The sequence below is a fragment of the Myxine glutinosa genome, chromosome 10 (genome assembly GCF_964187855.1).
Source record: "Myxine glutinosa chromosome 10, kmMyxGlut1.1, whole genome shotgun sequence".
In the NCBI taxonomy this organism is placed as follows: Eukaryota; Metazoa; Chordata; class Myxini; order Myxiniformes; family Myxinidae; genus Myxine; species Myxine glutinosa.
This window is the reverse complement of record NC_136270.1, coordinates 19462737-19483813: the sequence shown is the minus strand read 5'-3', so window position 1 is coordinate 19483813 and position 21077 is coordinate 19462737. Positions and strand designations below refer to the sequence as shown.

The 21077-nt window shown below is 43.0% G+C and overlaps 1 protein-coding gene across 2 annotated transcripts in view; it reads left to right on the top strand.

The window, feature by feature from the left end:
- The window catches only part of LOC137434386 (myc box-dependent-interacting protein 1), a 123957-nt gene that overhangs the window by 68368 nt on the left and 34512 nt on the right, over window positions 1-21077 (top strand). For both annotated transcript variants that reach the window (XM_068127333.2, XM_068127332.2), the window contains exons 7-8: window positions 11289-11381; window positions 20047-20132. In XM_068127333.2, the coding sequence (XP_067983434.1) occupies window positions 11289-11381; window positions 20047-20132 (179 nt within the window). The remainder of the gene's footprint in view (window positions 1-11288; window positions 11382-20046; window positions 20133-21077) is intronic.

Genomic DNA, 21077 nt, shown 5'->3' with positions numbered 1-21077 from the left:
ACGTCGTCGATTGTTAAAACTATTGGGAATTTGAATTGATTCTGGAAGAGCGTTCCAGAGCTTGGGAGCTTCATTCGCAAATCTGCATATGTTTTTGTTCGTATAGATATTGGTGTTCATAGCGGAGAGATATTACTTTGATGACTGGAGAGATATTACTGGAGTAGGGAGTTAAGAGATCAGTCAGGTATGAGGCTGCCACAGGCGCCATATCATTCAATGAATTAAATTAAATACTATTAGGAGTATGTTAGATTAAATTGTTTGTCCAATGGGGAGCCAATCTTCTTGTGAATGACAAATTACTGAAAACAGATCTCAGTCTAAGTTGGACAGCCAGGTCACAACACTGTCTGCTGTGAGGTGAATTGCCTGAAATCCTTCATCAAATATCCCGAGGTGACACTCATTCACAATGTGATGAATAGTCTGATCTAGGTGACCATGGTCACATGCCGGGCTGTCTTTGACATTCCATTTGTGGAGGTGGTGTGATGTCCTTGCATGGAGAGTGCGGATCCTGTTGAGCGCAGACCCCTGTTTCCTGAGGGGGTCAACCCTGTTTCCACCAGTTGTTTGTTAGAAATGTTGTTATCAGTCCAGAGATTGTGCCCCTGGTCTTTGTGTTAAACCCCGCATCACTCAATCATTAGCAGAGCCCCAGAAAGGTTTGCATGACTTGGGTTGTTTTTGTGTTGTTTTTTGTATACAAGATCGAGGCTGATGTAAGAGCTAACATTGATCACAAAAAGACAAACGGACACTCAAAACATAACATAAGAGGGACGCAGGGAGAAGTGGGAGAGAGGGTAGTCATAGTACAACATTGAGAGCAGGGACATCAGGAGATTTGTGGAGGGTGAGGGCTTTGGGTGAGGATGTTGGAATGGGGGGGGGGGGGGGGGGGGGTGGGAGAGGTATAAAACACATGGACACTGCTCGGACTTCCAGGAAATAAGTCGGTATTTCAAAAAAGTTGATCTTGGGTGAGTAAACAGGGGTAGAAAAGATCAAGGTTTTGGATGAGGGAAGATAAGATTTCGCATATTTCATAGATTCTGCAGGCCTTCATAGATTGGGGAGCCAATATTTGGATGCTTTAGGACAGGTGTGATATGATTGTGTTTAAGAGTTAAGAGATACTATACGGGCGGGTGCATTTTGAATCTCTTGTAACTTCAAGATGTATTTGGCTGGAAAATTGATAAGAAGGCAATTACAATTATCATCAAAAAGTGAAGTGACAAACACATGCGCTAAGTTTTGCATTTGTCCAGACACTTGTGGATCTGTCCTAGTTTGCGTACAAGGGCAGATGTCTCATTTCTACAAATAATGGTGATGTGAGCTTGCGTAATGAGATCACAATCAAACGTTACTCTGAGATCACGGACAGTAGACGTCGGCTACACTACAACGTTGTCGGCAGATATGTAAGAGGTATCGTCACTCGCTCTGCTTCCTGATGATACACGAAGCACCTTCGTTGTAATCATCATTCAAAGTCAGGTAATTACCGAAAATACAGCTTTTTATCTCGCAAATGCGACTTTCCAGTTTCTCAACTGGGATTTTTTTCATTCCCGTGTTGCTGGTCGTGTTTTCGTCCATTTGTCTGTGCCAAACCGTACCTTGTTGTGTTGATTTTCCGAATTTGTATCCCGGGTAAAGTCCGGCCTACACGTGTAGGTCTGGGCGGGTCTTGTTGTTGCTCATCCATCTGATTCACCCTTTGCATTCTTCCCTCGTCGTCATCCTTACCCACATCCCTTGTTGTCCAAGTATACGTCGATTTTGTCCCTCGGCCCTGCTGTTGGCATTAACCCCCTTCTCTTTCCGCTGTTTCTTTTGTTCTGTTGCTTCCTCATCCGTTGTGTCTTATAGCTCTTCCATGAGCCTTGACTCTGTGTACAATAAAACCCTGTTACCAAGCTTAATTTTTAATGTAAAGTTGTGTGTCATCAGCATACATTAGACAGGATACACTGGCCTTTAAGCTGCCTAGCCTGGGTTTGAATCCCGACGCAGCTATTACTGTCATCCTGGTGTTCCACAGGCTGGCTGATTCATCAATGTGTGTGCCATCCCTCGGATGGATATTAAACGGGAATCCCGTCTGCCAGCATTCGTCGTGGCCGTTAAAAATCCAACGGTGTGCTTTGCGAAGAGTAGGCGAGGTATCGTCGACACTCTGACGAAATTCCTAATCCCAGCCCTAACCAGCAGATGGCACTGCATCAGCGACAGAGCCACACCCTCAGCCAATGACGCTACCCTGCAGCTGTGTGCTTCTTATGAGAAAAGAAGAAGAAGATTGCACAGGATAACCCATGTGATCGTATAATATATTGTACAGGAGTAGTACACCAAAGCGAATCGGAGCTACAACAGATCCCTGAGGTACCAGTTTAAAATTGATCAACTCTCTCGTTCCAAATCTATTCTCAAACATGTAAGTAAAGGTGAATGGTGTACATGTGGTATCAAATGTAGACAGTACATCCAATAGTTCGAGAACGGCTTCACGTTGACCTTCGAGGGACTGGAGATCATTGTAGCATATACACTAGCAGTGACTCTGCAAGAAGACAGTTGTCATTCAGTTAATCGAGAGCAGGTGTTGAGGTAGATCTCGTTAAGTCACCTTGCCCAAGAGAGGAAGAATGGAAACCAGGTGGTAATTTGTCATGACATTAGGCTCAAGACTAGGTTTCTCCAGAACCGGTAGTTTGATGTTACTCGAAACTAGTTTGATGGAAACACAGCCGACAAGAGTTGGTGGTTCTTGATATCTGTTATTGCAGTCTCAAGTACACTGAAACACCTTTTGGTCACTCGTGCAGGTAGTGGGTCAACAGCGTAGGACGTGACCTTGGAATGCTTGATTATCTTCATCACATCGGACGAGGAGACTTGCTCAAACTCCAAAACGAACATATGCTCTTTTATTATAGGATCAATTGTAGTAGCAGGGGATGTCTGCAACATATCGAGTTGCAGACCTTTTCCTGAAAGAAGAGAGCCAACCGTTGTGCGAGATCGTCCTATAGAGTTGTCTTTGAGCACTATTTCCAATCCTGCTTCGGTAGAATTCCGTGCACTTGATGGCGTAAAACTTCCTCCTTTCTTATCTTATTTTCTTATATATTTTCCTAAGTATAATTTATTCTAGTAAATATGACAAAGGTTCCGGAACCATATGTTGCACTTCATCGCGTCTGGTCATGATGGCGCTGCACTGCAAGTTACTGCAGCATGATCAGAGGACTTACGAGTCGGAAACAGATACATTGCAGATAAATGGCACATTGCAGATAAATGGCACATTGTAGATATTACTGGAGTTTCCCCAAGGCAGTGTTCTGGGCTATGTGCTTTTTCTGGTCTTCATCAATTATATCTCAGACTCTCTGGAAAATCCTCTCTATCTCTTTGCTGATGACTCCACTCTCTGCCGCTCCATTCCTCATCCCTCAGATCGGCAGTCTACAGCCTCCTCACTCTCTGAAGACCTGGACAAAATCACAGACTGGGCAAACAAGTGCAACATGTCTTTCAATCCTGACAAATCTCACACTCTTACTATGTCTCTCTGAAAAGACAGACTGGACAACCCTCCCATCTACTTTCTCAACAATTCTCTTGAAGAAGTTCTGTCACTCAAGCTTTTGGGTCTCACTATCTGCCATTATCTTTCCTGGGAAAACCACATTTCCAATCTGGCCTCCAAAGCCAGTCGCCGACTGGGCATCCTCCGTCGTGCGAAGTCTTTCCTTGGCACACCTGAGCTCCTCACCACATTCAAGGCTTTCATCCGCAGCTCAATGGAATACTGCTTTCCTCCCTGGGCCGCTGCTCCTGCCTCACACCTAGCTCGGCTTCACGCTGTTGAAACCAAAGCTTTCAGAATCATTGGAATCTCCCGCGATGAAGCTTATTCTGAGGGCCTTTCTCTCTGTCATCATGGGCAGGTTGGTGGCCTTTCTGTCTTCTACCGACTCCTCTCTGCCCTTGCCCCCCCAGCTCTCTCTGGGCTCTGTCCCCCAAATATTCCTACAGGTCGCACAAGATCTTCCAGCAACCCTCTTCTGGTTAAACTGCCAACATGAAGACTCTCTGCTCACCTTCACTCTTTCATACCTCTTTTCTCCCATCTCTGGAACAAACTCCCTCACTCTCTTCAAGCCCACTCCTCCCTCCAGGTCTTTAAAAACAGCTGTTCACCACCATCTCTTATCTTCCCCCATCCAAAACCTTGATCTTTTCTACCCCCGTTAATTCACCCCAGATCCACTTTTTTTTGAAATGCCAACTTCTTTCCTGGAAGTCCAAGCAGTGTCCATGTGTTTTATACCTCTCACATGCCCCTTCCCATGCCTCCTCCCCCCAAGCGCTCTCCCTCCCACAGATCTCCCGATGTCCCTGTTTTCTGCTGTTGTACTTGTGTGCTTCCCTCTCTCTACCCATCTTGTCTCCTGCTCCCTTCCTGTGTCCAACTGCTCATGGAGCTAACACTCTCCAATCAATTGGGCATCTCCTGGCCAAGTCCTGCTCGTCAGATCTCTCTCGTGCTCTCCTAGCCAAGATATTGATGCGACTGGCCCAGCTAAGCCTCTGCCATTGGTGATCTCAGGGTTGGGTTGCGGTAGAGGGTTGCGGTAGCATTGTAGGTCAGGGGTGTCTCGTAGTGATCACTTCTGTCGGATATGCTCATTTCCAGGCAAGTATTCAGAGCCATTTGTGTCTGCATCCTGCAAAGTATTTACATAAATTGTATGTGGGAGCGAGAGTGGGCAGAAGGGAAACTACAACAGAACCTGTTGATAGTACTAAGGGGGAATGTATGCATGTGGAGAGGTGGAAGTCAGATATTCTAATGTTTTACATTAACATTTTAGGTGGAACCTGATTGATGACTTGTTTTCCCTAAGCCTGACTTTTCTCTCCAGGTTTTCGCTTCGTGCTAGCATGTGCTGATAATTATTGATCTTTTTTTGTCAAAGTCTGCCAAACTGATAATCACATTGTCCAGTGCATTTTACTAACTCAGTGCCTTATCTTAGTTAGGATGGGAACAGTTGCCTTGTCTGTCATTGATTGGTAGCAAACAAAAGATTGGTAGCTCTTCTGCCTAAGTGCCCATCAGGGAGTTTACAGCTGGTCGCTCCTCCACAAAGAAATGAAAACCACAGCGTCGATTTCTGGGTAAATCTAAAGCAGTTCCTTCGATTGAACACTCTCTTAGTACATCAGATCATCATTTTCATACAGTAAAAAAAAAACCCACCGTTTAGAGGCCATTTTTCCCTGCAAAGCGGGGGTTGGCCTTTTCGGGGACCGTGGTTGTTGTTGTTTTTTGGTCCCCTTTTTGAAGCAATGTTTTACGGCCGGATGCCCTTCCTGACGCCAACCCTTTTTGTAGCCTTTTTACGACAAGCAGGGAATTACCAGTGAACTGGTACTTAGTGTAGCAGCATAGCAAACCTGTTGTGCATTTTGTGATACAAGCACCAAATTTGGTACACTAGTAGACTATCATATTATGAAAAGATCTGGATATTGGGCCATCTCAGATTCAGAGATTTGATTTTTGCAAGATTTCGATTCGATTGGGATCGAAGAGAACACCTTCTTCGTCTTCTGTACAGTGAAGTTGCCAGCCCTGAATTCTCTGGCTACATCTGGGTGCTTCATTGGGAGTGCAACCGTGTCCCTCAGGTGAACAGGGACCCACCTGGCATAGTGTGTGTGGTCTAAGGCATGGAACCATGGGACCAGTTCCGTCAGGGCATCAAGGTACGTCGTGAATGAAGCCTGCCGCAGAGAACGCACGTAGACCAGTACCAACATCTCTAGTTCCAGCACAGTTGCCCAGTACTGAAAGTTGGGAATGTCTTCTCCTCTCTGGTGACACCAGTCTTCGAACTCAGGCAGGTCTTCTGCATCATCAGCATATGTCATACAGTGGCGTTCATACGCACGGTGTTGCAGGATGTGCAGTGCCGCTGCAGTGATTTGATGAGCTCTTCTTGTGCGGGTGACGTGGGCAGCTCGTAGGAAGGAGTCGGCCGTCCCTGGCGTTGCAATCTCAGCTTGCAAAATCTGCAAATCTTGCAAAAATCAAATCTCTGAATCTGAGATGGCCCAATATCCAGATCTTTTCATAATATGATAGTCTACTAGTGTGCCAAATTTGGTGCTTGTATCACAAAATGCACAATTCTTTTGAATATTTGGGCTAAGCCGCCCCACTAACTCAATTAGCCGACCTCGGAAGGACGACAGGCTGAGTCAACCCCCCTGGCGTTAATTCAGCGATCGACCGGGATTCGAACTCAGGATCCTTGGAATCCTAAGCTGGCACCCTAGCCGCTAGCCCAACACCAGGGCGCATTTTCATACAGTAAGATGTACACAAATCGATTAATCAAAAATAACTCAAAGGGAGCATGAGCTACCTAATCACTGACATCATCCACTACTTGAAGAAAAAGATGAATCAAAATTTTTATTTAAAATTGGTCGACTATATAAGAGAGCCGTTGATCTGTGTGTCTGTCTGTCTGTCTGTGTGTCTGTCTGTATGTCGCCATTTTTCTCTGAGATGGCTGAACGGATCTTTGTCAAACTTTCACAGGTTCATCGGTGAGTGCCTGGGAGTGTTTTAGGCAAAACAAAGAAGAATAATTTTGGACAAAAATGTCTTTTTTGGGATTTAAAAAAAAATCGCTCTATAGTTCCTAATCCTTTTTGATGAATGACGGTTTTTTACAAGTACACATTCAGATAAATAAATACAAAACGCAGACATTTGAACACAAAAAAATAAAAATAAAAAATTCTGGAAGTGCACAAAGTTGGTGGTAAGGCTTCTTCTTCTTCCTGAAAGTCATCATACTTAACTCAGAAACGTGATGAACGGCACATTCACCAGCAGATATTCAACAAAAAGGTGAAATGATGATTTGACATTTGTGATGGATTCTGATTTTGATGCAATTGCTTTTCCATTATATTTGCCCTCATTTCAAATATGTTAATGTTTCTTTTTCGCTTGAGCAATGCCGGGTACTCCAGCTATAAACACATATACTTTACTCGGGATACAAATACAACTTTGGCTGGGGGGTAAAATAGGCAATGTGGCCGCGGCCTCATTCGGGGGTATGGGGGACCAGGTGGGGGGCGTAAATTCTCGATGTAAATGTGTACCGTGTAGCGCCACATGGTGATGGTGGCAGACTGGCAGAGGGTATTACAATTTACTTTTTTACCTCTGCAACACTGAGGTTATGAAGCACTCTTTGCATGGATAAATTTTGTCTACTTCCCTTCCAACCCCCCGTGGGGGAGGGGGGGCTGTCAAAGCCATCCCACCCCCCAAAAGATGTATATGTAGTATATCTTTCCCCTCCCTCTCTGTTCACCTCCGTCTCCCATCTCCCCCTTCAACTTCACCCACTCCCTTCCTCACACCTCCCGCTCCTGCTTCCCTACCCCCCCCCCCCCCCCCCACAACACCACTCGGTCATAACTGTTTCCAGTTTCTGCACTTATGCATTCATTCTGTCATTGTATATATATATATATATATATATATATACTACATGGCCAAAAATATGCGGGCTTCTAATTAGTGGATTCGGCCGTTTCAGCCACACCCATTGCTGACAGGTAAATATAATCAAGCACACAGCCATGCAATCTCCATAGACTAACATTGGCATAGAATGGGCCATACTGAAGAGCTCAGTGACTTTCAACGTGGCACTGTCATAGGATGCCACATTTCCAACAACTCAGTTCATCAAATTTCTGCCATGCTATAGCTGCCCTGGTCAACTGTAAGTGCTGTTATTGTGAAGTGGAAACATCTAGGAGCAACAACAGCTTAGCCGCGAAGTGGTAGGCCACACAACACACAGAACAGGACCTCCGAGTGCTGAAGCGCGTAGCAGCGCATAAAAATAGTCTGTCCTCGGTTGCAACACTCACTTCCGAGTTCCAAACTGCCTCTGGAAGCAACGTCAGCACAACATCTGTTCGCCGGGAGCTTCATGAAATGGGTTTCCATGGCCGAGCAGCTGCACACAAGCCTAAGATCACCATGTGCAATGCCAAGTGTTGGCTGGAGTGGTGGAAAGCTCGCCGCCATTGGACTCTGAAGCAGTGGAAACGCTTTCTCTGGAGTGATGAATCATGCTTCACCTTCTGACAGTCTGACGGACGAATCTGGGCTTGGCGGATGCCAGGAGAACCCTACCTGCCCGAATGCATAGTGCCAACTGTAAAGTTTTGTGGAGGAGGAATAATGGTCTTGGGCTGTTTTTCATGGTTTGGGCTAGGCCCCTTAGTTCCAATGAAGGGAAATCTTAATGCTTCAGCATACAATGACATTCTAGACGATTGTGTGCTTCCAACTTTGTGGCAACAGTTTGGCGAAGGCCCTTTCCTGTTTCAGCATGACAATGCCCCCGTGCACAAAGCAAAGTCCATCCAGAAATGGTTTGTCGAGATTGGTGTGGAAGAACTTGACTGGTCTGCACAGAGCCGTCACCTCAACCCCATCAAACACCTTTAGGATGAATTAGAACGCCGACTGCGAGCCAGGCCGAATCGCCCAACATCAGTGCCCGACCTCACTAATACTCTTTTTTTTTTTTCTTCTTTTTTTAAATACTGAATCGAGGCTCGTGAAAGAGCTCTTGTGGCTGAATGGAAGCAAATCCCCACATCAATGTTCCAACATCTAGTGGAAAGCCTTCCCAGAAGAGTGGAGGCTGTTATAGCAGCAAAGGGGGGGACCAACTCCATACTAATGCCCATGATTTTGCAATGGGACATTCGACGAGCACGTACGGGTGTGATGTTTGGGTGTCCACATACTTTTGGCCATGTAGTGTATATATATATATATATATATATATATATATATATATATATATATATATATATATAAACAGTGGTACCTCGGCTTACGAGTGCCCCAACGTACGAGTTTTTCGGGATACGAGCCGTCGCTCGGGCGGTTTGTTGCTTTGGGATACGAGCCGAGATCCGATGTACGAGCTCAAAAAATTTATTTTTTTGAATTTTCCGGTTGTGGCTTCCGGTTCCGGTCACGCGGTTATCTTGCCGTGAAAGCATCTCTGCTTGGATATAAAACACGCAATCGTCGAAATACATGAGCGAGGAATCTCCTTGCTCCAGCCGGTGACGTCATCGGCGGGGATTCCCGCCTCCAGAGTGGCTGGTCACGTGACCGCCAAAGCGTGTCGCGCGTGCGGGTATAATGAGCTACACCTGTGGATCACGTGACCACGGAAGCACGCCTCGCTTGAGAGGCATGGCTTTCGGTTTGCGTTTTGCTTTATAAGGCGCGATAAATGGGCTTTTGAGTGTTAGCGGTTCATGGCGTTGACGGTTCATGGCGGTTCATGGCGGTTGACGGTTCATGACGGTTCATGACGGTTCATGGCGTTGACGGTCAAAAACCCATTACATCAATTTTACCAGGCACTGTACAGTAAGTACAGTGGACACCAAATGCACGGTGGAAGGCTAGAAGTAGAAGATCGTCCAAGACAAGTGAGAATAAGCCATACTTTGGAGGAGATGACGTCATTCGCTGGTCCGATAACCAAAGATGTGGTATAAAAAACCAGGTGAGCTAACAATGCAGCAATGAAGGAATTCGGCCAAGGCACCGGCACACAACGACCTACCTACATCGAAAGACTCAATGCCAATGGTGACAGAAGCCAAGACGGCCGGCTTAAACACCGCCGAAAGACCACGGTGTACCAACTTACGATGCAGAACATCTTGCACTTAATATGATGACAACAGGTGCCATCCTCTGACGTACCATTACAGGTACAGGTACAGTACACGTGAGCACAGAGCAAAGGTTCACTGAAACCGAGATTAAGAAAAAAGAAAAAACACCTCGTGGTCCGTGCTCGATATCCGAGTTTCAATCTTTTCAAACACATGATGCTCTCGGTCACGGTATCTCCTGCGAGCTGCTTCTCCTTCAACCACACAAACAACAACTTCTCCATATCTTCATGGATAGAGGTCCGGAGCTTTGAAATAATCGTAACGCCCTTGGCTGGCGTTATAGCCTTTATGGACTCCTTCTGCTTCAAAATCGTACATATCGTAGAAGGAGTACGATCGTACTGCCTCGCCAAGTCGACAACACGCACACCTCACCTGGCATGCTCTTCTCCTCTGCTTAATAAAACCAGTTTATTTCTTTACATTCTCTTGTATTATGTACAGTATATACGAGGTCGTGCTTGTTTATACATTATTTGTTATTTATAAAGTACATTTTTGTTATTTAAAAGCACCTAACAAAAAAAATTGGTGTTTTTTTTTTGAGGCTGGAACGGATTAATAGCATTTCAATGCATTTGAATGGGAAAATTTGCTTTGACTTACGAGCGATTTGGCTTACGAGCTCCGTCACGGAACGGATTAAACTCGTAAGCCGAGGTACCACTGTATATATATATATATATATGAATGATGGAAGTCTGTATGTATCCTCCGAGTATGTACGTATCCGAGAGGACCTGACATAGGAAGCTAAAACTTCCAGGGATTAATGAAGGCACTCTGAAGTTGTGCTTGTGCAAGTTTCGTTTGATTCCATCGACTTTTGAAAAAAAAAAGTTTTTTCGCCCACATTGGGATTTTATTCCTTTGGGGGGAGGATGGGTGCAATTGGAATTATCCGAGCTATATACCCACGATGTATTATGTATGCACATGAAGGGAAAAGATGCGTTCGGCTTATGTACATAACCCGGGTTATTTTCATTTCTGTGAGCGATGGAGGCAGCGTTCTGTTGCCTATACACCACCAAAATAAAGGGATGTTTCAGAGGAACCTGTTGCATGCTTGGAACAAGATCGCCTGTAGGGTGGGTACTCTCCTATGGCATTAATAATAAATATAATAACATGATAACATTCTAGTTATAACAATACAGCATTTATCGACATTATAAAAGGTGTTTAAATCCAATAATTCCTTTTTGTTTTAATTCTGAGTTTTAAAAACCTAGTCATTGTATGTCCTCATGAGGAAGGACTATTAACTCCACACTCAATCGATGACCGACGTAACTTTCTGTTCCAAAAGATGGCACATTAAAAGTTTATAATTTATTACAATTTTATTTCCACCTGTCACAATACATCACTCTAGCTCTCCCTCATCCCTCCCCCACTCCATCATTCCCCACCCACCTTACCTCCCTACCCCTCTTTGGCAGCCCGTGTTACTGCTCGAAAAAGCCGCCCCCCAGTGGTGCCAAGGCATAATCCAGGCCCACATGGTAGCGCAGACAAACCTGCTCAAAAATCAGGTGACTGGCACCTTCCCCTATTACCCTTCTTACTTTCTTTCCAGCCTGAGAGCAAGAACATCAATTTCACAAACTAAAGATGATCTTGTAAACAACGCTCTTATGTGGATGATTGTTTGTAAGTGCACAGCAGCCTTCCAGGGAATGTCATAATCTTTGAATATCAAGAATTTCCAAAAGAAATGACGAATTAATGTGACAGAAATATTTTATTGGCATTATTGAATTTAAGGCAATGGTAATCATTTAAAATTTGAGAAGCATTCCCGTAAACCTTTTCCTTGTACTCAAAAAGAGAAGACATTTTCGATGTGTCTGCTCGCGTCAGGTGTTTTCCCATCATCCTTTTTTTGTTTCTTTTGTTTTTGAGAGTACGAGGCCGAAAAGCTTATGCGTACAATGGGTTGTACTTCTTTTTGCTATTGGGCAGCAAATGATATATTTTCGATGCTGTTTGTATTGCCAAACGTTTATACACAGGATGATGGTGCAATTTTGCAATCAAAATTTCAGGATTTCCATTTTTGCTGTTCCTGCTCTCAGCTCCGTTTTCTTTTGCATTCTGGCTTTTCATTTCGTACATTGTCCCCCAAAATCCCACATCTTTCTCTCGACCCCCCACCCCCCTCCTCCCCCCCTCCCCACTTTTCCCTTAATCCCAGCAACACTAGATGTCAGGCAATCATTCCCATGCCTGTAGAAGGCCTTCCTTGCTGTCATTCATCACGTAGAACTCTTCTAAAAATTAATCAAAATTGTGTTGTCCTGTCCACCCACCCCCATCTCCTCAACCTCCCCCTTCCAACACCCCACACACACAAACACACACACAACGTATTTATTGTTGATGTTCCTGTGGTTATTTGCACCATGTGCTGTAATGAGTATGACCTTAATTACTTCATTTCAATGAATCCATATTATCACCTTCACAATGTTTAATTGTGTTGGGAGCTCTATCTCCAACTCGTTTAAATTGTAACGTTGCGTTTCATATTGCGCACAAATTGATTGCGTGTGAACAATGCAGTTACCTCACCAGGTTATAAAAGAGTATGTTCTCACTTGTGCATTTGTTCAAAGAAAAGGAAAAGCTCTCTCCATTAGCTTTAAAGGATGTGAGTGAGTGAGCGGCACTGCCTCATTCATCTCTATCAAGTTGCCCTGAGCCATCATCGGGTGAACTACAAAGTTTTGCTGGTATTAGATGAGGATCAGAGCAGGCGGGACAGGTAGCTCATCTACTCCCAGGGGGTGATTAATGAGCTGGCAGGGTTTTTGTCACAAATTTGGGAGCAACTTGGCAAGAAACATAGAATCCACCTCTTCCATACTGCGCTCGTGTGTTTAACTATTTATTGTAATAAGGCGTGAACTTAGTACAAGTTTCACGTGAGTTTAGCCCGATTATAGCGTGAGCTTAGTCCAAGGTTTGCATGAGTTTAGCGTGAGCTTAGCTCGAGTTTAGCCTGACTTTAGCATGAGTTTAGCACAAGCTTCGCACAGTTTAGTGCAAGCTTAGCATGAGTTTAGCGACAGCTTTGAGCAATTTAGCAAAAGCTTAGCACAAGCTTAGCGTGAGTTTAGCGCTATTTATCACAAGTTTATCGCGAGCTTAGCGCAGGTTTAGTGCGAGCTTAGTGCAGTTTAGCACGAATTTGGTGCAAGTTTACCATGAGCTTAGTGCAGTTTAGCACGAGCTTAGCGCAATTTAGCATGAGTTTAGCACGAGCTTAGCACAATTTATCGTGAGCTTTGTGCAATTTAGGACGAGTTTAGCATGAGCTTGGCGAATTTAGGGTGAGCTTAGTGCAATTTAGCACGAGTTTAGCATGAGCTCAGTGCAATTTAGCGTGAGCTTAGCGCAAATTAGTGTGAGCTTAGCGCAATTTAGCATGAGCTTAGCGCAATTTAGCGTGAACTTAGCACAAGTTTAGCATGAGCTTAGCGCAATTTAGCGTGAGCTTAGTGCAATTTAGCGTGAGCTTAGCACAAGTTTAGCACAAGCTTAGCGCAATTTAGCGTGAGCTTAGTGCAATTTAGCACGAGCTTAGCGCAATTTAGCATGAGCTCAGCGCAGTTTAGCACGAACGTAGCGCAATTTAGCGTGAGCTTAGCACAATTTAGCACGAGCTTAGCGCAATTTAGTGTGAGCTTAGCGCAATTTAGCACGAGTTTAGCAGGAGCTTAGTGCAATTTAGCATGAGCTTAGTGCAATTTAGCACGAGCTTAGCACAATTTAGCATGAGCTTAGCGCAATTTAGCACGAGCTTAGCAGAATTTAGCGTGAGCTTAGCACAATTTAGCACGAACTTAGCGCAATTTAGCATGAGCTTAGCACAGTTTAGCATGGACGTAGCGCAATTTAGCATGAGCTTAGCGCAATTTAGCACGAGTTTAGCATGAGCTTCGCACGATTTAGCACGAGTTTAGCACAATTGAGTGTGAGCTTAGCGCAATTTAGCACAAGTTTAGCATGAGCTTAGCGCAATTTAGCGTGAGCTTCGCACAATTTAGCACGAGTTTAACACGAGCTTAGCGCAATTTAACGTGACGTTAGCACAATTTAGCATGAGCTTAGCACAATTTAGCGTGAGCTTAGCGCAAGTTAGCACGAGTTTAGCATGAGCTAAGCGCAATTTAGCGTGAGCTTAGCACAATTTAGCGTGAGCTTAGCGCAATGTAGCACGAGTTTAGCACGAGCTTAGCACAATTTAGCATGAGCTTAACACAATTTAGCGTGAGCGTAGCACGATTTTAGCGTGAGCTTTGCGCGATGTAGCGTGAGTTTATCGTCAATTTAGCGCTATGTAGTGCAGGCTCAGCATAATTTAGTGCGAGCTGAGCGTGAGTTTATCGCGAGCCTGGTGTGACTTTAGCACGAGCTTCCCATGTGATCAGCGTGAGCTTAGTGCAAGTTTAGTGTGAGCTTAAGTGTGTCAGAGTGACAAGGAGATTCCTGTAAACCCAATCCTGGTTGTTTCCCAGGTGAGGTTACAAAATATATATATTCTACCATTCATTATGAAATGACTAATTAATACTGAACCCTTCAGAATCATTTTTTCTCAACAATAGCTTTGCTTGAAATAAAAATTCAAGCTTTCTTAGGATATAAAATTCAATTCCTGACTGAACAATCGATGGACCAAATTTACGAAAGGAGTTTAGCGAGCGTCTTGCTAACACACACCTAACACTTAATCGCTGACAAAAACTTCATTGTACGAACACAGTTAATCGCACGTCTAAACAACAATTTACAACTTCCGATTAGTTGTGCACATCAAAACAGCCGATTAGCCTGTGAAACTCCACCCATATCTCCAACATCCAATTGAAATGATTCCTTCAAGAGTGTGACTCCAGACAAATTTGATGTTGCCATATACTTCTTCATTGCATTTTTGTCCCCCGTCGCTCAGCGGAGCGAAAGGGGGACTATGGCTTTCCCCTCCGTCCGTGTGTCCGTCCGTCCGTGCGTGTGTGCGTGCGGGCATGCGTGCGTGCGTGCGTAAGCGAAGGACCGCATTCGAATTTGGTGTGTGGGTGCAACCCACGTCAAAATCCAAGATGGCCGCCGCTATGTATGTCTGATGCCATGTATGTCTGAACCTTGTAACCTGCATATCTTGAAAAATAAGCGAAGTACCAACTTCTAATTTGGTGTGTGGGTGTATTTAGGCATAAGGAAGAACGCTATTGAAAATTGGGTCGCCACGTCAAAATCCAAGATGGCCGCCGCCCTGTATGTCTGGTATGTCAATTCAATGTTCAATGGTATGTTCAATCTGGTATGTTCAATATGTTCAATCTGGTATGTCTGGTATGTTCAATTCAAATCAATGTCAATGTATGTCAATTAGAACCTTGTGAGATGAATATCTTGAAAAATAAGCGAAGTACCAACTTCTAATTTGGGGTGTGGGTGTATCTCGGCATAAGGACGAACGCTATGGAAAATTGGGTCGCCACGTCAAAATCCAAGATGGCCGCCACCATATATATGTCTGAAACGTGAGCGAAATATCTCGAAAAATAAGCGAAGTACCAACGTCTAATCTGGTGTGTGGATGTATCTTTGCACAAAGAAGAACGCTGTTTAAAATCGGGTCGCCACGTCAAAAGCCAAGATGGCCGCCGCCATGTATGTCTGAAACTTGTGAGATTAATATCTTGAAAAATAAGCAAAGTACCAACTTCTAATTTGGTGTGTGGGTGTATCTCGGCATAAGGAAGACCGCTATTGTACAGTGGGTCGCCACGTCAAAATCCAGGACGGCCGCCACCATATATATGTCTGAACCTTGTGAGCGAAATATCTTGAAGAATAAGCGAAGTACCTTCTGGTGTGTGGGTGTATCTTGGCATAAGGAAGAACGCTATTGAAAATTGGGTCGCCACGTCAAAATCCAAGATGGCCGCCTCCATGTATGTCTGACCCTTGTGAGCGAAATATCATATCATAGCATGTTTTCTGCGTGTTCCACTTTGTCAACTCACATCACTTCCCCGACGGGGGACCTAGGCGTAACGCTTGTTCCTCGAAGATTCTCAATGCACTTCGGTGAACTGCCCTATTCCTATCCCCTTCTGCCTCTTATTGAGCTAATTCAAGCACTCCGAACGCATCCGTATTCACCGTCCCAAGTAAACTACCAATTATAAACCATGCAATTCTGACATGTCCCTTTACAAAAGTTATTCTCTGCAGACTACTGTAATTACAACTGTAATCAACTATAGTTGTAACTTCGGTATTGAGGAGTAACAATCTGCAGACTACTGCAATTAGAACGGTAATCACTTCAGTTACCAGCAATCCTTTCTGAAGTACATAAACCACAATAGTGTAACTTATAGTTATTCTAAAGTTAACTTAAACTGCCAGGAAGTATGAGAGTACAACTGAAGTTCTAACTATACAATTTCTGCCTAATTCTTGCTTCAAGGCTTTAAACACACTCATAAACGCCTTTCGTAAATTCAGCCCTATATCTTTCATATAAGCCTGGTGTTGATTTAGCGGTTAAGGTGGCTGGCTGAAGAATTTAGGGTCTTGAGTTTGAGCCCCTGTTAGGCCATTAAATAACACCTGGTGGGTTGACTCAGCCTGTCATCCATTCGAGGTCGGAAAAATGGAGTACCAGCTTACTGGTAACAGGGGACACAGCATCACGGGTGCACCATGTATTAGGTTCGTAGTATAAATACGTCGGTTGTGGATTACCGACATAATGAGTGAAGATAACCGGGCGAGCAAAGCAAACTAAATGATCTGAGCGGGCGAACGAGTTAGCCGAGACTGCACAAACAAGGTGAATGAGGGCGACGACCGTCATGGTGTTGTCCGAATGAGCTCGCGCCTGCGCAGTTGAGTCTAGTGAGCCACTCCCAACTTCATGCAACTCACACAACGCACTTTTCCCCCTGATTTCAGAGAATACGTAATTTTTAAACGATTAGACGATACACGATATAACAGGAGAGAGAGGAGAGAGGGAAAGGGATGAAACATAGCAACCAGAAAATATTGTATATGGGGGAATTAAGGGAAGGTTAATGAGGACAGAGAATATCACGGAAAGGGATGGAAGATGATTGTTTGAGATGGTGGTGCACTGCCATCTTGAATCCCTGGATGAAATAGTGAGATGGCCCAGGACAGAGTGAAGGTGTTTACCAATGTAGTGGAAACCACATTATTGGAAACGTCCCACATTTCTCATGGTTATTTATGAAATGGATTCAAATTGAACGAATGAGACTCAGCATTAACCCCATCGTCACCCCCGAATCATGATTAATCTGCTTCTTTGATACGCAAGCACGCACATATATTTCAATGAGGAATGGGGGCATGCTTAAGCTGCTTATACAGCATGATAGAAAGGTCAAAATGGAAGATGAATAGTAACTGAAGATTAACTATTGTGATTATTCATGTGCAAGCCACCTCACCCCATCGCTTGGCCCAGATGGCCTTACACCCTCCACGCACAACACAAAGAGGCACAAATCACCCCTCCTCCTCTCACCCCACTTCGTTCCTCACGCAGTGTACGTAATCCTTTTGTGGCCCTTTTTTGAAAATTTGATGAAAAAGGAAAAAAAAAAAAAAAAAAAAAAGAGAGAAATATTGCAATCTGACTTTCTGGAAATTTACGTTTTCTGAATTTATTTGATCCTCTATTCATAACTGATGTTTTATATCAATCCGAGACATTCTTCACTTTGGTATCAAACATTAAACAATAGCCATTTGAGACATATCGACTGCTTTGCTTCTTTCACGGCATGCCTGCTCAGGTCTGTACTGCCAAGCTACTACACCTGTGTTAAGTTTCTTACCTGTGTCACGCGTATCGCTGCAAGTGGCCTGCAATGCATCAGCCGTATTGATTTCCATTTGGCTGATGCATCATTATCAGTTACCAGGAAATATCACTGAATTAGTCCCCTTGCAACATGCGCACTATTCATCGTACATGAGATACGGTAGAGCAATTATTCATCACATAATTGTTTCCAAAATTTTCATTCACTGCTGCGCTTGCCCTCCCCATATCGTTTTTACCTTTGTACCTCACACCTTACCCTCAGCCAGTAACTACTTCTATTGCGCTGAGCTCGACCTGCAATGTCTCGAGTTACAGCCCTTGTCTCTACAGACAAAAATCTTTTTTTATCAAAAAAATCAAAAAGACAAAAAAAAAGTCTTTTCTATTGCGATACCCCTGTCTCTAAAGACAAATGCCCTTTTTCATTAAAAAAAAAATCAAAAAGACAAAAGAGTATTTTCTATTGCGATGCCTGTCTCTAAAGACAAATGTCTTTTTTCATCAAAAAAAATGAAAAGACAAAAAAAGTTTTTCCTATTGTGATGCCCCTGTCTCTAAAGACAAATGTCTTTTTTCATCAAACAATCAAAAAGACAAATAAGTCTTTTCTACTGTGATGCCCCTGTCTCTAAAGACAAATGTCTTTTTTCATCAAACAATCAAAAAGACAAAAAAGTCTTTTCTACTGTGATGCCCCTGTCTCTAAAGACAAATAAATGTCTTTGTTTGATCCAAAAATAACCAAAAAATTCGTGACAAAAGACTTTTCTATTGCGATGCCCGTATCTCTAAAGACAAAAAACATTTTTTGATAAAAAAAAACAAAAACACCAAAAAAAGTCTTTTCTATTGCGATGCCCCTGTCTCTAAAGACAAATGTCTTTTTTCATCAAACAATCAAAAAGATTTAAAAAAAAGACTTTTCTACTGTGATGCCCCTGTCTCTAAAGACAAATATATGTCTTTGTTTGATCCAAAAATAATCAAAAAATTAATGACAAAAGTCTTTTCTATTGCGATGCCCATGTCTCCAAAGACAAAAATCTTTTTTTGATAATACAAAAAAAATCAAAAATACCAAAAAAAGTCTTTTCTATTGCGATGTTTGTCTCTTAAGACAAAAATCATTTTTTGATTAAAAAAAATCAAAAATACCAAAAAAAGTCTTTTCTATTGCGATGCCCGTCTGAAGACAAATGTCTTTTTTTGATTGTCCTTTATCGAGTGGACACTTCCTACTCCATGTCCTCTTTATTGTCTTCCTTCTTTCTCTACCCTCCCAGCATCTTGATCCCTTTCTCTTTCTTTTCCTTTTTATCTCACTCGTCCTCTCTGTTCACAAGTTCACAAGCACTTACCTGCCCACCCTCTTTGGAACCATTCCCCACTTATTCCTTCATTCCTTAAATTTCTTCTCGTTCAAACGCACTTTCTGCGTCAGGTTGTTTCTTTTGTATTTCTGTTGCAGAATGTCATTGCTATCCATGCCTGTATCTGAACCTTTGTTCCTGGTTTGACACTTGTGCAAATACACTGTGTCCCATCATCTCCTGCTTCTTCTTCTTCTTCTGTACAAAATCTTTTCTGCCACCTGCTGGCAACTTTTTCAACGACATGAATAAAATGAAGGCTACAGTGGAAAACTCTTACCTGTTTTGAGAAATCTATAACTCCTCATAAATTAATCCGGACAAACATCGCACTATGATAAACCAACCTTGATGAACCTCCATCCACAAATAAGTAGATTATGCTCGACACGTATCTTTGATCTGTTGTGAAAGTTTTTTCTTTTCATCTTTCCAGTGAAATATTTTTGTTCAAACTTTTCACATGTATAAGTGAATATGAGTATGAAGTGGCTTAACAGGACCTTTTCAGCCTTTTACTTTTATCCTGTGTTCTGAAGTCATGACGATTGCTTAAGCATGTTGGAAAGTAAACATTGGAAGATACCTCAATGAAAGTGAGCACAAAAGCTTCCAACAAGTCGTCAACCTTCGCCATCAAATTGTCAGTGTCGATTTTATACATTACTAGGGACCAGCACATTGACTTTCAGCTCCCATCCCAGTATAATGAAAAATACATCACGAAAAGAAAGCTTCCCAAGAACAAACTCCTCCAGTTGAAAATGGAATTTCCTAGAATACCTGGGAGTTTCCTTTTGCGCTGCCAACAATGCATAATAGAGAGTATCACTGGAAAAATTAATAAACACCGTTATTTTGCATCGAAGGAGACTGTTTGTGAGCAATGCACGCAAAATGGAGGTGGTTCCACATAACTGGTCGTTGGTTTAACACAATGGATGCTTTCCACAGGCAGAAGAAGATTACCTGAAGGCACAGAAGGTGTTTGAGGAGATCAATACAGACCTGCAGGAAGAGCTTCCAGTGCTGTGGAGCAGGTTAGACATGCCATTGTGTTGGCTGCCAACACTAGGAATTCCTTGTGAACATGCCTGATTTGAATTGTGTTGTTTGTGAGATTCCAACATTACCACCATATGGTACATGCAGAGAGCTTTTGCTATTAATACAACAATGGTGCAAGGTTACGCAACATTTTTTATTCTGGAAAATTTAAAAGTGATGTTATTGAACCCTACTTTATTTTTAAAGGTATTCCTCTATTAGCTCTCCATCTGTGCAGTAACACCTTAATGCCACAAGCATAGGAATATTTTAGGACAGGTACATAGCCATCTCAGGACAATTGTTTTTACATCCTCGTCTCTTTGAATCCTGATGCCGTAAAGATGCTTGCGTAAAGATGAGTGGTCCAAAGAGATGGAAATCACGCGGTGACATACAGTGGGGGTACAAAAGTCTGAGTCCAGTAGTAAATTTATTAAATTGGATGCGATCACAAAATAAATACTTATAATGTAAAAGTAAAACTACTTTCTAGGGATTTCCATTAACTTTAAAGATATAGTTCCAAAAAAAATTAAAATCATCAGCAAAAAAATAAATAAAAAAAAACATTAAAGATATAACACTTATTACATCCATCAGGTAGCCGCGGAAATTCCACTTGATGTAAAATATAACAACAATATTATGTAAACAATAGTTACTTCATTTAAACAATTTCCCCACCCACACCCAAATTCCTCAACATCCTCCTCCCCCCCAAAGGCTTCAATCCCCTCCCCACTTCAAGTCTTCAGACTCCACTGCTCTCCTTCCCCTCCCCCAAAAGCCTCAACCTCCCTCTCCCAACTCTGTCCTTCCCTCTCACTTTCCTCCCATTTTATTCAAAGCAAGAGGGCATTCTTACATCATTAATTGTTATTTCTTCATCAGCTCATTAAAAGGGCCTAATTGTGTTAATAAATTATCTTCTTTGT